The sequence below is a fragment of the Centruroides sculpturatus genome, unplaced genomic scaffold (genome assembly GCF_000671375.1).
Source record: "Centruroides sculpturatus isolate CEXI.00-Female unplaced genomic scaffold, Cexi_2.0 scaffold554, whole genome shotgun sequence".
Lineage (NCBI taxonomy): Eukaryota > Metazoa > Arthropoda > Arachnida > Scorpiones > Buthidae > Centruroides > Centruroides sculpturatus.
Genome location: NW_019384851.1, coordinates 311,061 through 327,191, shown reverse-complemented (window position 1 = coordinate 327,191; position 16,131 = coordinate 311,061). Strand labels below are relative to the sequence as shown.

The window sequence follows — 16,131 nt, the reverse complement described above, 5'->3', positions numbered from 1 at the left end:
GCTGCGACTTTTTGTCACAATGTTCGCAATTCTTGTAGTGGTGGTCTTGCCCTGTATGTCATACTTTTCCTGTTAGCAATAACGTCGTGTTGGTCATTTATCTAACTCTGTTCAGGGTAATATTTTGAAGTAGCATGACTTCATTTCCAAACTGGAAGTCATGTTACTTCAAAATATTTTAGTCTTACTCTTTACTTATCAGAAACTACACCAGTATAGTATGTCCTAGTTATCAACATGGTCCAAGTAAACAACATAGAAACAAAAAAGAAAAATATTAAAGACATAAAGATAAAAAGAATCATATGAACTCTTTTGGACATTAAGGTTAGCAACTTCAGTTACATTGAGGGTCATTACAACCTATCCAACACAGATCACTTTTCAAATATTAATAGTAGACCAGTATTAATTAGTAATCGTTGATCATCATCTTTTCCAGGAGGAGATCAATGACTACATTTGGTTGAATTACTTTGACCCCCTTCTGCAATAGTCCTTTTTTTTTTTTTTTTTTTTTTTTATTGGACCAGCAGTATGGTGGCATTTGAATAGGAAAACTACATAATACCAAGTTACCAGCAAGCACAAAATATGTTTTAAGTCATTTTCAAGGATGTTGAGTTTAAATATTTTGTCCATTTTTCAGAAAATTTGATTTGTTGACAGATTACCATTCGACTTTTGGCTGTGAATGGTACAGTTTTTTAGAATTAATGTTATAAAAAGAAAATGGTATCTTAAAATATTAAGATATCATATTTTCAATGGCTGTCTACTTGACCAATGAAATTGTGCTATTTCATTCCATCCAAGTATTGCGATAAACGTGACAATTGTAGGCTGAAATAATCAAACTCTTTATATGGTTTTCATTTTAATGTTTGTTATATTATAGTATTTGATTTATATAACTATAAAGGTTATCTTATGTTAGGCTTTATCACACCAAGTGATCAATCTAACATATTTTAAAAATTCTTTAAATTGTGTACAGTAGAGGAGTAAAGAATTTTTAAAATGTGTTGGATTGGTCACTAAGTGTGAGAAACTCTTATGTAAGATAAACTTTGTAATTATATGAACCAAATACTATAATGTAATATACAGTGTAATATAATGTAATATTATAAACACACCAACTTTTTTCGATAATGAAAACATTAACAATAGTAATGTATTTATTATATTAGTATGTTGTTTACAATATCAATTTAAACATTTTCTAAAATATTTTTTATTTTTACTAGGTATTACAATCATATCCAACTGATGATGTGACTCAAATTTATGATAAAGTTTCATCAGAGCTTGAAAATTATGTACATAGTGTAATGGTACCCACTAATAATCCACAAGTAATGTCAATGCAGTGTCTTATAGATGGACTTTATATGGCTCGTAATTCTCGTGATGTACTTCCAGCATTAAGTCTTCTGCGAAAAGTAAGAAATATGAATATTTCAAAGAAAAATTTAATTTTACTAATGAAGTTAGAATAGTAATTATAATAAAATTTTGATTTATTTTAGATTTTTTTTAATATTTATTTGAAAGTTCTAAAATATAACTTAAAATTTATTAACACATTAACATATATCTCACTAACTTACATACTTTTTTTATTTTTATAGTATTTGTATAGTATTTAAAACTGCTTATTTGATGAAGTTTTTCTATAATGACAGTAGCTTTTTATATCCATGTTTTTTAATCACCCTTTTATTTCTCTAATTATGCTTTATTTTTTTCATTTTCCTGTATGTTTTCTGTAAAGGTTCTGAGACTTCAAAATATTGATACTGTACACAGAAATGGAAGATGTTTTATGTGTTTGCCATATTGTAGTTGTCTTTATATTATCTTGTTTGTTTTGGATTTTTTATAATCTAATCTGTATTTACAAAGCTAATTCACAAAGTCACATAGAATTTCATTCTATGTGACTTTGTGAATTAGCTGTCATGTGGGTAGCCTGAGGTAGGACGAGGTCGTACCTCTTTTTGATAGGCAACAGTTGGGTGACAACTGCCCACTGGTCAGTCGATGGCTTAGAAATTGCTTTTTCTATCCCGTAAGTCGGGATTCTTTTGTCAGGTCGAGTGGAGGAGGTGAGAGGGGTCGTCGGTAAAGCGTTAATGATACTCGAAATAAAGACGACTTTTAACAACAAAACAACATTTATTGAGACGGTAACATAACTAACATAAATACATTGAGCTTATCTCGAGCGGACACGCGGGAGTGGAGGGAAGCGCGCCGAGAGAGAGTGTACAATATTGGGTCATACCTCGGATGAATTTTCGGTCTATGTCTTGCTTGAAGGGTTACTCGGATCGAGGCTCTTGATCGGGTAGGTATGCGGTCGTATCTCGGGAGCGTCCCAGGGTTCGTCGGCGAGGCGGTCGGGTGGCGTCCTGGATCTGGGTAAACGAAATCGACCCCCCTTCCGTGCAGCACCTGGTCTTTATACCCTCGGGTCTCGTGGTCGGGTTTCACCAATCGTGGATTTTTTCCAAAAGATGTCCGGGGGATTCAGTTTCGGGTTCCGTTGTGAAAGGAAGTTACTCCGGGGCACGGAAGGATAGATTTCCTCCCAGGGAAAATTTTAACACAAAGAAAAACTGAGAGTTTCGATGTTAATAATAATTGATTGTTTAATATCAAACATTTTATTTTTAATTAACTCGGTTTATTTCTCACATTCATAACCAAACTTATATTGACTTCCTGGTCCATCATAGGAATAAAAATGGTTTCTGTAAGTTACTCTTTGTCTATTCATTCAGAAAAATTATAAAATCATCAATACATCAATTAATTTTTACAAAAGTTGTGCAAAAATATATCTCTGTATCACACCATAAGTATTAGGTTATCCTGCCACTGTCAGAAGTCAGCTTTATGAAGAATTTGTTAAATCTAAAAAATGTCTGATTCAATTTTTATTTTTTGAAAGTTTTGTTTTGTGCAGTTACATTTATTATTTAATTAATTAAATGTACAGTATTTTTATGAATATTTTGGCTTAACTATGCAATTCCTAGATAGTGCATTGGTTGAATTCTGAAGTAAGCCTAAAAGTGTGGATTAAGGTGCTATATTAACAATTCTGTTTTTCCCAAATAAGGAAAAACATTTTTGGTCAGTTTATTTCTAAAAATTTAAGCAAAAAATAGTTAATTTTTACATGCCAAAAACACTACATGGATTAATCTATCCCAGCTTTCAGTTTTACCTTTGGCCACTTCCTTTCTAATGAGTATCATTTGTTTTTGTTTTTTGTTTTTTTTTTACTTTCTGGAACCACACTAAAGCTTCAATCTATAACCTAAAAAAATCAAATAATTTAAGTTAATTTTAAATTAATTCCTAAATTTTTTATAAACAGAGAATTAAGCCATATTTTTATGTAAAGATTAATAATTATGAATTACTTTTAAATTTAATAAAATACTTTAGAAAATTCTGGATTGATTCTGAATGGAAGTTGAATTCATTCTTTGGGTCTATAGTTTGAAAAATAATCTGGCAATTTAGGTGTAAGTTTTGTTAATGATTTGGTTTTATACATGCATATTTTTGAAGTTTATAATATGGATGATGATTAGCTTATGTCATGTATCCATATCACTTGTTAATATGGTTTTCCAACTCTTATAGTCAGATTCCCAAAATATCACTAGTAAATAGTGTTTCTCAAACGGGATCCCGGGATCCCGCTTGTTTTTTTAACCCGGGAAATCCCGCAAATTTCTTAAAAATTCACTTTTTTTCTTATTTTGTGTTAAGGTTAAGAAATTTTGCAAATAAAAAGCATAATTATCTCATTCACTGTCAGAATACATTTGTATTTATTAATTTTAAACCTACCTATTAGTTTTTTTAATTTTTGCTCGTTATGGCATGTCACAAATAGTCGATAATCGATACATAGCTTATTTGTACCAGACTCTGAAAATTCTTTACTTGTCAGAACCCGTAATATATGGAATAATTGTGCTTACGCCGTCTTAATTTTTAACCATGGCCAGTAGCCTCAATAAATGCGTAACGCCAGATTGTGCAAATTGGGCAAAGATACAAACGAGTATAAAGTCTGCAATTATGAAGTTTTTCTTCATAAACCTGATTATTAAAGCCAAAAGAATTGCCAAATTATTGAGCTATAAGCTTGATGCCACTATTAAAGCAGCCGAGGTAGGCAAATCAAAAATACTAGAGAGCAAAAGAAGTACTACAATTTCGAAAATAAACTCGAAATCTTCCAGGCTATGGGTGAATAAACACATAATATCTGTCTTCTCTTAAATGCATTAAACACGATTCCAATCGCATCAATTGAATCGGAAAGAGCATTCTCGGTAGCAAGACTTTTCATTACTAAAATAAGAATTAGAGTGAGTGATCGGAGTATTGATCATCTTTGCTTTTTAAAATCTTATAAAAGTTTACAATATTTTGTATTATATTTTATTTATAAAACGAAAATTACATTCTAAGTTATAAGTTTGATCTAAGTTCAATTTTTAATTTTTAACTCAATTCAAAGCATTTTTGTTGTTGTTGTTGTTATATGCATTTTCTAGCAAACTTTAATAATTTTTTTTCTATTTGTGAAAATTTCTACGTAATTCAAAGGTAATTTTTATTATATATCTTACACAACATTATTAATATGATTTTAGATGATACAGAACTTTAAAATTACTTTAAAAAATGAAAAATAATTATATCATATAATTTCAAGATATTTTGTATACCTTAAAAATAATTGATTCTATCCTGGGAAACAGTTCACTTTTATCCCGGAATCCTGGGACAAGCAAAAGACCAGGAAATGAGAAACCCTACTAGTAAAACATTTTGATAGGATTTAGACCGTGTTTTATTCCCTCATCATCATTGTAAACATTGTATAATACATTTTTATGCTGCCACTGTTTTCACTATTAATTAAAGGATGTTGTGTCAGATTTTCGATTTTGAGTTTGTCGGCCAGACAAACTTGCCATAATTGCAGATACTGATAACCCATATGATATCCACTTGGTATTATATTGTGTAGTTTGTTACTATTATGTTATTTTTTCATTATAAAAATCTAGTTAGTTATGAAAAGCACACAATTACTTTTATATTTACAGATCAGCTGCTACTAACATATGGATCACTCGCTATTAAGCAGTTGCTCATTCTAGGTCAATGTTACCATTTGGTCACTTTTGGATTTTTCCTTGATAGATTTTGTACCCTGCAATGGTGGATATATTTGAAGCCTTATAGTTCTAGTATTGTGTAGTCTAGTATTAAAAATTGTTTTAAATTTCTGAGCTCTTGCACCCCAAAAAGATGATGAATAGCAAGCTTGTTACTATTAAGCTCTTGTTTAATGATCTTTTACTTTGCTTACATTTTATTACTATTATTTAACATAGAAAATTTCATCTGAATGATTGAATAAATTGTACAATAACTTATTATGAAATGTCTATTGTAAATCATTTATTTTTATTAAATTTAAGCATTATCATTATTTAGGCTGTTGAAGGATTACTTGAAGGACTTACTCAATCATTATCAACTGATCCTGATTTAACAATACGTTTCCGAGAAGGCCATCTGTTAGTTCTTAAAGCATTAGCAGATCCCAGAGTTTATGGAATTCAATGGACAAGTAAACAAGTAACAAGATGTCTAATTGAATGTAGAGAAGATTTTCGATATAATTTAGAAGCATTTGATTGTCTTGTTCGTAGTCATCTTGTAAATCTTCAAGCTTATGACTTGTATCTTGCTCAGGTATTTTTAATGTTCCATTCATTTAGTATAGAAATATGCATTTTACAGCTAATTGTAATATCTGAAAAAATATTTAATAGCAGTTATATGATGAAAAAATTCCTAAAATTGATTTAAATATTAAAATGCTAAAAAGAATAATTCTCTTATTCCATGTTTAATGTTTTAATCATGGTTTTAATAAATTTACCAATTTTTAAAATATGTACTTTCAAATATTTATATTTCTAGACATAGTTTGACAGTTAGACATGAGAATTTTTGGGAATTTTTTGATTGTTAAACAAAGACATATCAAAAGAATACAACAGCAGATTAAACTCAATACTAACAACACAGCTGAATGCAAAATACACATTTAAACCATAAACACATACATTGTCCTAGTGCTGACTGTTCCTTGAAGTTATGCTTCAGACACACACACACAACAATGATAATTCCAAAAGGAAAACATGAACAATATTAACAAAACTACAAGCATCATCATAAATTATTCATAGAAAGTCTGACTCTTTGATGTAAAGAGGGAGAACAAGGCCTCAGATATAATAAACCTTCCTTTATTACAAACAAATTTAGACACTGCAAGAGTTTTTCTACAGAAAACAAAATCATTATTACACAAAGTAATAACTGTTGCAAAAAACAATACACTATTATGCTACACAACACTGACTTAGATCTGACACAGTACACAAGAGACACCATCAGAAGTCTTGGGCTCAGAAGGAGCTTCGCAGTGGGCATTCTAATGAACTCAGTTATGATCACAATGACAGAACTACATCAAACTGGAGGCTGACTCATGGATGTTTTTTTGGAGAGAGGAAAGGATCGTATTGTCATGTAAGTCCAGATCATAAATACAAGAAACTACAGGAAGCACATTTTAAAAGATACAATATTTAGATGACACTTATAGAAAATGTCGCATCACACACAAAACTAGATATCACATCACATCTGGTTGCAAGCTTTTAACACAAACTGATTAATTACATTGACATAATCAAATAACAAATATAATGCATCGAAAACTTGCAGACAAATGCACACTACTATACACCTAGGAATCATATTACAAGTACATGCCTCAGACAATCATAGGAAACAATGCACAAAATATGACCATAACCACAGATAAAAAATTCTATCACAACAAACCAGATATCACATTTATTGACAGAGAACAAAATCATGTATATCAGATATGTATTTTGCCAGTATTCCTCATATCACATATATTACACAAATCTCAAAACATTAGGACTTTACAACAACGTATATCATTCTATGAAAGATTGCCATATTAAACACATGTCACATAGTCAGGAAATCTTAACACGGATACATAAACAGCATGTAAACAAAACATTTGTTTTCTGTAGTTATTTTTTGGTTTTCGTCCAGTGTAGCACTAGGAATTCGTTTAAATGCTGTGTAGGATATATTTCAATAAATAACACAATAATAATAATGGAAAAGTCAGTCAAGAAGGTTTAGCTCATTACTTTTTGACTGATCCTTGTATTTAAGTGTCAGGATAATCAAAATGAATGAGTAAATGAACAAAATTAAGATAATCTTTCATGAGAAATGAATTGCTAATTTAAAATTTAACTTTGCTGTAAGTCAGGGGTTGCCAAAGTGATCGATATCAACCCCCAGGGGTCGATGCAACATCACTGGAGGGTCGATTGAGGGGTCGATGCAGCTAAGGGGTCACAACGTTTTTTTTTTTTTTTTTCTTAGACAGAGACCACAACGTTTTTTCGCTCATACACATACACTTGTAATAAAACTTTACGGTGGGGGTCAATGTGAGGCTTTGGAAAGTGATTGGGGTCAACAGTTAAAAAAGTTTGGCCACCCCTGCTGTAAGTAGTCAAGCAAAACTTTATGACTATTGTAAGATGTAGCAAATAATAGGGCTGACATTTTGCATATGAGCATGTAATTGTCAACTACATCATAAACAATAAGTTGTCATTGTAAACTGTCAGTCATTATGTATAGTGCAACTAAAATGGGCAAGGGCAAGGATCTAAATTATTTTGACAAAGGATAAATTATGATAAGTTGCTGGGATGAGTAACTTCAAAACAGTGAGACTACTGGAGTGTTCTTGTGCTACCATGGTGAGTATCTACTGGAAGTAGTCTGAAAAAGGAGAAATCACTAATCATTGGAAAGGTGTTGGTCAATCACGCTAGAGGTAACCAGGCTGTAAAGTGCAAGTTAAGCAAATTTATTGCTAGAGAAGTTGGAGTTGGTACAAATGGACCACTCATTATGTATTTTACGTTGGTTCAGGTTAAAGCTTCTAATAGGTACACCGTTGGATGAAAACAAGTTGTTGGGAGGGTTTTATATTAGAAGCTTCAGGTCTCATCATTTCTGCAGATCAGACTTTGACTAGATACACCTTCCTAAACATCACTAGAAATCAGGTGCACCTTTTCTTGACTATAATGTTTTCTGATGGAGATGATTTTTTCAACAAGACAATGACAAACAAAACAATGCATGTCTTGCCACAAGACATATGTTTTTGGGAGTGATTTGAGGAATGTAACCAGGAGTTTGGTGTGTTGCTTTGGTTACCAAATTCATTAATTAATCTCACGCCATTGAACATTTTTGAGATGTTCTCCAAAGAAAGAACTATTCTGCCACTCCTGCACCAAGAGGCCTGCAGGAATTGAAAGACTGTGTGACTGCATGATTAAAACACTATCAAAGACTTCAATTGAGTCCATGCCTCAGCATCTGGGTTGTTTTAGCAGTGCTTAGTGAACAACAGCATTTTAGGCATATAGTCATAATTTATTGCTTGATTAATGTATCAAATAAATGAATTTACTTGATAATTCAAATAATTTCTTAAATATATTTATTTATTTGTTTTCATGATGCAGATATTTAATTTTCAATCTTGAGTGCTAATCAAAAATCATTTTACCTTTGAAATTATTTTTGATTTGTTTGAGATTGAAAGTTACCTGTTACTGTATAGATATTTATAATTGATATTATTGTAGTATTAATTTAAATATTGGATTTACATATTGTATTTTATTACATATTTAATATGTATTACAAAAATAAATTGTTACATAAATTTGTTTATCAGTCTATGGAAAATGGACTTAATTACATGGCTACAGCATTTGCTATCTCACTAGTAAAGATGTATCTTATAGATGACAGACAAAATGGATGTGTAACTGATGTGAGTCTTCTTTTCTAGATATTAAAATTTGTAGTTGTTTTTAACTTTTTACCAAATTTATATACATTTTTCAGGCTGATTTTTATAATACAATTGAAACATTGATGCATATTGCTAATCATTCAAGACAACCTCCAGATGGGTATGTAATTTTCTTTAATTACAATAAAAGATAGCACATCTTGAATTTATACAGTTAATTTTTTTTGAAGTTTATACATTTGGTTCAATAATTCTTTATCTCTGTTACATTCCCTAAATTGAGATAGTTATAAACATTGCATGAAAGTNATAATTAAAGTTAAATAGCATTTGTTTAAAAAGGAAAAACTTTGAAAAAATAAAAAAAAGTTTTCATTTTTTAAGTTTTCACACTTATGTATGTATTTGATGTAATCAAAAAGTTCTAGAACAGCTTGAAATATTCTACTGTATTTACATTTAAACTAGATGTACTCCCTTCCACTGTTTAGGTACTTGTATGATGCTTTGCTCATAGAATTTGTGTGGCTGCTGTTGAAGCCATTGTGTCACTGCCTCCTTAACCTCAATTTCTGTCCCTTCAATTTTTTTTATTGGACAAAAACCATGAAAATTATATGACGATGGGTTAGGGCTGTAGAAGGATGGAACAACACTTCCTAATCACAATATTCTTTCAATCACCAGTACAGTGTGTATTTCTATTAATAGGACTTAAATCTGTGTGACTGATTTGCAGTAATCTTATATACCAGTTTAATAAGTCCTATTAATAGAAATACACACTGTACTGGTGATTGAAAGAATATTTTGATTAAATTAAGGACATTGAGGCATATTAAATTAACTTCCTGATCACATTTTGCCAATAGATTTTCTACTGTTATATGGGATCATGCAGGAGCAACAGTCTATCAGTGAAGAGGATTGGATGTTTTAATCTGATTGCTCTATGTATTGCTTGGAGAATCTTGCAGAAACTTGTCACATTAATAGTGGATCCTTCTGGAAGAAATTCAATTAAAAGTGATACTTGGTAGTCAGAAAAGAACATTAATATAGCCTTTTGTTTGCTTTGTTCAAAGGTTTTGGGATTTTTACATATTAGTGAAGTGAAGATACATGTTTCCAATGACAAGTTTGCTACCTGGTTGCCTAGTTCATAAAGAAAGAAATAGGATTCTTGTGATGATTCTAGACAAGAACTGTCTCCTTCTGCATGATAATAGAACAGATATTGCAGTAATGCCTCTGTATGCTGTCTGTGCTCCAGTAAGGATGTGTAACATCCACTGACAACAGATCTGTTTGCATTTCCAGCATTCCTTGATCATAGAGAATGCAGCTCAGGTAGATGGTGCCGACAACTTGATGATGATGATATGATTTATGTTGAGTTAATATTTAGGAACATTCACATAAACAAGAATTCACAAAATGTAGAATAAATCTGGAAAAACTAAGTCTATTATTTCATTAAATTATTCCAAAGTTACTTCATCTGCTTAAAAATTTAAAAATTAGCAGCAAAGCATCAACTTCAAAGATCACATTAAATAAACAATATAAGTAAAGTATTTTTTTAATGTTTTTGCAAGTGGGTACAATATAAAGCAATTGCTTTAAAAAATAGCAAAAAGGAGACAATAGTAGGAAAAAAGGTTGAGAAACTCTGGTGTAAAGTAATTGATTTAGACTAACAGGTAAGGAATTTAAGTAAAGTTTTTTTTCTTCAAACTGTTCATAGTCAGACAGCAATTTCTATTCCAAGGATCACAGGAACATTTAAGAAAACATAAATATTGTCAATTATTGAGCATGGGAAAGGCACAATCACATAAGTTGAGAACATATCAGATGAAGGATAATTAGAAAAACTCTAATTGGAAAGGGATGGTGAGTTTGAAACAGATGGTAGTCAAGATCCTAATTTCAATAGCAATAATGAAACAGATATGAATGATAATATATCAACTGAAACAAGTTAACTATAAAAACATTAATTTTCAAATGTTGTAGTTGTGTAGCATATATAGTCAATAATTAGTTTTAATAATTCCAAAAATGTGTGCATCATTATGGTATTTCTTTCAATTTTTACCCACTCATTTGTTGTAAGATGATAAATCCCAGTTTTGAAAAATCCTGGGGTTTAATCAAAGAAATGCAGTAATTTATTATCAAAATTATTATATTTATGTAGATCTTAATTTTGATAAATAAAATATACTTGAAAGTTGATATGACTATATTATTTAAATTTTTTTCTATTAGATTGACTCAAATGCTAGAGGTTTTAAGATCTCTGAGTGATCAAAATTTTCCTGAACGAATAGCTGGTGGTCCAATGTCAATGATGCATTCTGGCATTACTCAGGCAAGAGAGTTTGATGATCCACCAGGATTACATGAGAAAACTGAATTTTTATTGAGAGAATGGGTCAATATGTTTCATTCACCTACTGCCGGGAGAGATAGTACAAAGGCTTTTACTCTCTTTGTACATCAAGTAAGTAATAAAATAATATGTGTTTATATAAATGTATTATTTGTAATACTATTAAAATTCAGATACAGTGGAACCTCTATTTCAAAACTCAAGGAACCCAAAAAAAACATGACACTGAGTTATCCAGACTTTTCTTTGAATCAAATTTTTTTAATGTTATTCTTGAATAAAATTGTGACATTGTCTTATATAATTTCCACCTGTTCAGTTACAAATGCATTAATATCATGAGTTATTAATTAGTAAATTGAACTATTGTGGAAAAACTTCCAATTGGCTTGTGCTTAGTGAAAACAATGAAAACGTAATCATAACTATATTTAAAGCAAGACCTGAAACTAATATACAAAGAAGTCATCTACACACTAATGTTTTAAATTGATAGGAACATCATGTCATGCAATGAGTACTAGTTTCCTCAGCACTGATGGAAGGAATCTGAAAATAAAATGTGAAATGTCAAAAACACCATTTTCCCTGGTTTCATAATACTGCATCATTTTTGGCCAAAAAGTTAGAAAATCACAGTTTTTGGCAGTAAATCCTAAAAGAAACACTATAAAATTTAACAATGAACTTTATTACAGAAATAAAGGTAACAATTGAAATGGCGTTTGCTCAGATTTATTTTCTATTGATTAACAAAGTAATTCAACATAGTTTTTTTTTTTTCATAAAGTTGTGTATTTTTTTTTTTTTTTTTTTGTCCATTACAAATGCTAGTGTCCTTGCATAAATGCTCGTGTGCATATTTTCCACAATGGAAATTGAAGAAAATGCTTTTAAGTGCAATGTACATTTTCCAATGGTGTTCATGTGATTTGATGAAAACGAGCTCTATTAACAGCTAAAGCCATAAGTATTCGTTCTATCATGAATATGCACATTTACTTAAGACTTTGGAATTATTGAAACAATATACTTTTGCAAAAAAAAAATGTGCAAAATAATTAAATGCGAAATCAAATTTCTTCCATAAATTTAAAAACAAAACTTTTCTCTTTACTAGTAATGTTGTATGACATCTGAATGACCTTGAATAAATGTCCAATAAATTAACAATGTATAATTGGTGAAACTGTCACCAAAAATGCCATTTGAGCATGGGAACTTTACTTATAAGCATGTAATGTGATGGGAGATTTTGAATTAAATGATATTTTTGTAGGTTGCCAAACTGGATAATGACTTCAAATTTCACTGTACACATTTTCAAATTATCTAAAGTAAAATATATGCAAAATCCTGTTCTCTTGGCTGAGAACTAAAATAGACTTTGAATTATCTAATATTGAAATAACAAGGTTTTAATGTATTTTAATTTTACAAATAATTAAAATGCGCTAATTTTTTAAAAATATATTTTATTAAAAGTATACAGTAATAGTTTGTTTTTAGATGTATTTAGATTGATTGTTTCACATATTTATCATATGTTTATGTTTAACAGAGAAATCTCTTCAGAATGAAGTGTTTTGAGATCTTACATAAGATGTTTAACATTTTATAAAATTTGATATATTTCTAAAAAGAATCTAATGAAAATTTTCCTTCCAGCTTATCGAATTATCATAATATGTTATTATATTCTCTTTTATAATTAGCTTTTGAATCATGAGATTAAATTTCAATATGGTTAATAAATTATCAGGTGTCTTCATTTATTTTATACAAATTGTTTTCATAAATATTTTATCATTTTTTAAAATTTGTTTTAACAGTTCTATTTAAAACTAAATCATGCTTTTTTCAGTATTTAAAGGATTTATTTTAAAAAGCGTAAAACTTTTAAATAAATTGTGTGTTGTCCCCTCACAATCCAAAAGCAACATTAACTAACCTATCTGATGTTGATATTTTTCTCTATTGCATGTGGTACCATATTGAATTTTTGTTGATGTTAAGCCTAATGGAAATTGCATGTTTTTGAAAAAAATAATTGTGGCTATTGTATCATTTGAAATTATTTTTTTATTTTGCACAAACAAAATAAATATATTAATAAATGTAAAAACAAAAAAAATTATATTTTGGAAGTTTGTTTTAATATAAAAATTATAATGACTAGCAACATCAAGTTTCAAAAACATTCTGATGCTGAAACGAGACATCTCAGGTAAACCAGTCAAGATCAGCAGATTGCAACCTGAGATATGTCAGGAATAACACTGGACAGGTTAAATAATTTTATTTTTAATGTTGAGTCTACAGAAAATAATATACTAATATCTCTGAAATAGGAAAGTATTTTTAAAACTTAAATAATTATTTTTGAAAGTAAAACATAAATGTGTGTATTTTTCAAATGTTTATATGTTTATAAGCTGCAAAACATTACAATTTTGCTAAAACTTAAAAAAAAAAATGTGTACAAAATATTATTAGAAACAGAATGTAGCCTTTGTATTTAATAGAATGTATAGATCAATATTTCTTAACGGGGGCCACAGCCCCCTGGGGTCCATAAGAAGTTTGCCAGGGGGTCACCAAATTCTGCAAAATTCATGCATATTTGTGTGAAAAAGGGTTCTCAACTAATGGATATAAAAACAAAAAAATGCAATTGATTGCGATTATATGCCTGCATGCGGATAGCATTACAAACAATTGAACTAAGAATTAATAAATTAGTTGAGGATATTCAGCAGTAGAAATCTCATTAAATAATTTTCAAATATTTTTTGTTTTTTTCTATGAATTTTTAAATGTTTCTAATTTTATTTTTTGTTAAAAATTAATGCATTTTTATGTTGAATTGTGAAGTTTGAATGTTATTTAAACAGATAATGAAATAATAGTTATGTTTCACATTTATTATATAAAAAAATCAATTTATTATAAATAATTTAACAAATATAAATTGTTATTAAAAAAAATGGGGTCACAAAAAATTATGAAATATTTGGTGGGCCGCGAGTATAAAAAGGTTAAGAATCACTGGTATAGATGATCATTTAAATCAAATGTTAAAAAGGAAAGACAAGTCTAATTCTTAATTGAATTTGGAGAATGATATTAAAATTGCAATTCTTGATTTGAAGAGAGACCTAACTTTGCATTTAAGACATATCTGTCCATCTTTAACATGAAATTATTATTCTATTACTTGTGAAAGATGAATTATTAAATTTAAAGTATATAGTTTTCTGCCTGAAAAAAATTGCCAAGTTTTAAAATTACTATAATTCTTGGAATTTAATTTTAAAATACTTTTCTATATTCAATTAAAAATGCTTGTTTACTTATGTATTCTGTTAAGCATCTCCTTTTATCTATTTTAAGGATATTTTTTCATTTATTATGTTGTATAATGTTTACCATGCCAATCATCTATAAAAAAATATATTTAATATTATAGCTGTCAAAAAAGCAGATATTTAAGAAATAAAGTTTAAAACAATATTTAATAACTTAGTAAAATATATTAAAAAAATCATGTTAATAAAAAATAATTAAAATCAGATTTGCTTCATAACTATCTCTTTGCTGTATTTTGAAAAATTATACTGAGATATTACTGTTTGTTATAGTGACAAAAAAAACTTCAACTTTTTACTGTTATTGTGTGCATAGGTTTGCATCAAACCAATCTTAGTCTAGAACTATCACATAATCCTGAAATAAAGAATGTTTTTCTCCAAAACTGCATATACAGACATGTATATTATGTTTTCGACAGTTTGAAGAAAGTTCTTGATAAGTGAACTAAAATAATTTTTCATTTCATTTCTCAACTCCAATGTCTTTGTTCATGAGAAGTATTAAAATATTTTTGAAGCATATCTATCTGGTGGCACTAATTATGTTAGACCATGATTTGTTTGCGGTTCATTCAGGTACATCATATTAAATGCTTTAAATCATGATATGCAATAGGCAAGAACTTACATTTGGTTTTAAAATTTTTAAAGTTGGTTTTATCTTAAGGATATACAGTGAAACCTGCTAATGTGACACTGAAGGGACCAGCTCAAAGTTGTCACCTTATGCAGATGGTCACATTAGCAGGTTTCACTGTATTTGAATGTAATACAAAATTTTCATATTTACAACAATTTTGTAGCATTTTACAAATTTAAATGTTGCTATGAAATTCCAAAACAAGTTACATGTTCCTTGAATATATTAAAAAATTTCTTCCACAAAATATTTTTTTAAAAACATGACACTGAATGATTTTTTCCTTTCTAATACTTTATATAATTTTTAAAAATTTAGTTGCACTGAATTGTTTTGTGTCCTTTCCTTTTTAACAATAGAACTTAACAAAATAAATGAAGTTGTAATTATTTGGATCAACTTGATTATTAATCATATTAAATTTAACATTTTAAAATAAAAGTGTAATTTTTAAATATATATAAAAATTATATTTTTAATTAAAAATGAGGGGTTTTTTTGTGTTAATTCTAAAATATAATTGAAATCTGTTATTTAATTTTTAGTTTTGGGTGTGCTTACATACTATATGTTTGTCATGATATAGTTTTCTCTGAAAATATATATCAGTTTATCTGTTAACATAATTTTGGAGAAATACTGTTTTCTAAATTAAAGACAGCATAAACACTTAAACCTAAATATATATATATATATATATATA

The 16,131-nt window shown here is 29.0% G+C and overlaps 1 protein-coding gene across 1 annotated transcript in view; it reads left to right on the top strand.

Moving 5' to 3' along the window:
• Window positions 1-16,131, top strand: part of LOC111630481 (CCR4-NOT transcription complex subunit 1-like) — a 143,780-nt gene that overhangs the window by 115,091 nt on the left and 12,558 nt on the right. Inside the window, exons 33-37 of the mRNA XM_023374583.1 lie at window positions 1,251-1,445; window positions 5,542-5,802; window positions 8,939-9,037; window positions 9,112-9,179; window positions 11,294-11,756. Coding sequence (XP_023230351.1) covers window positions 1,251-1,445; window positions 5,542-5,802; window positions 8,939-9,037; window positions 9,112-9,179; window positions 11,294-11,756 — 1,086 coding nt within the window. The remainder of the gene's footprint in view (window positions 1-1,250; window positions 1,446-5,541; window positions 5,803-8,938; window positions 9,038-9,111; window positions 9,180-11,293; window positions 11,757-16,131) is intronic.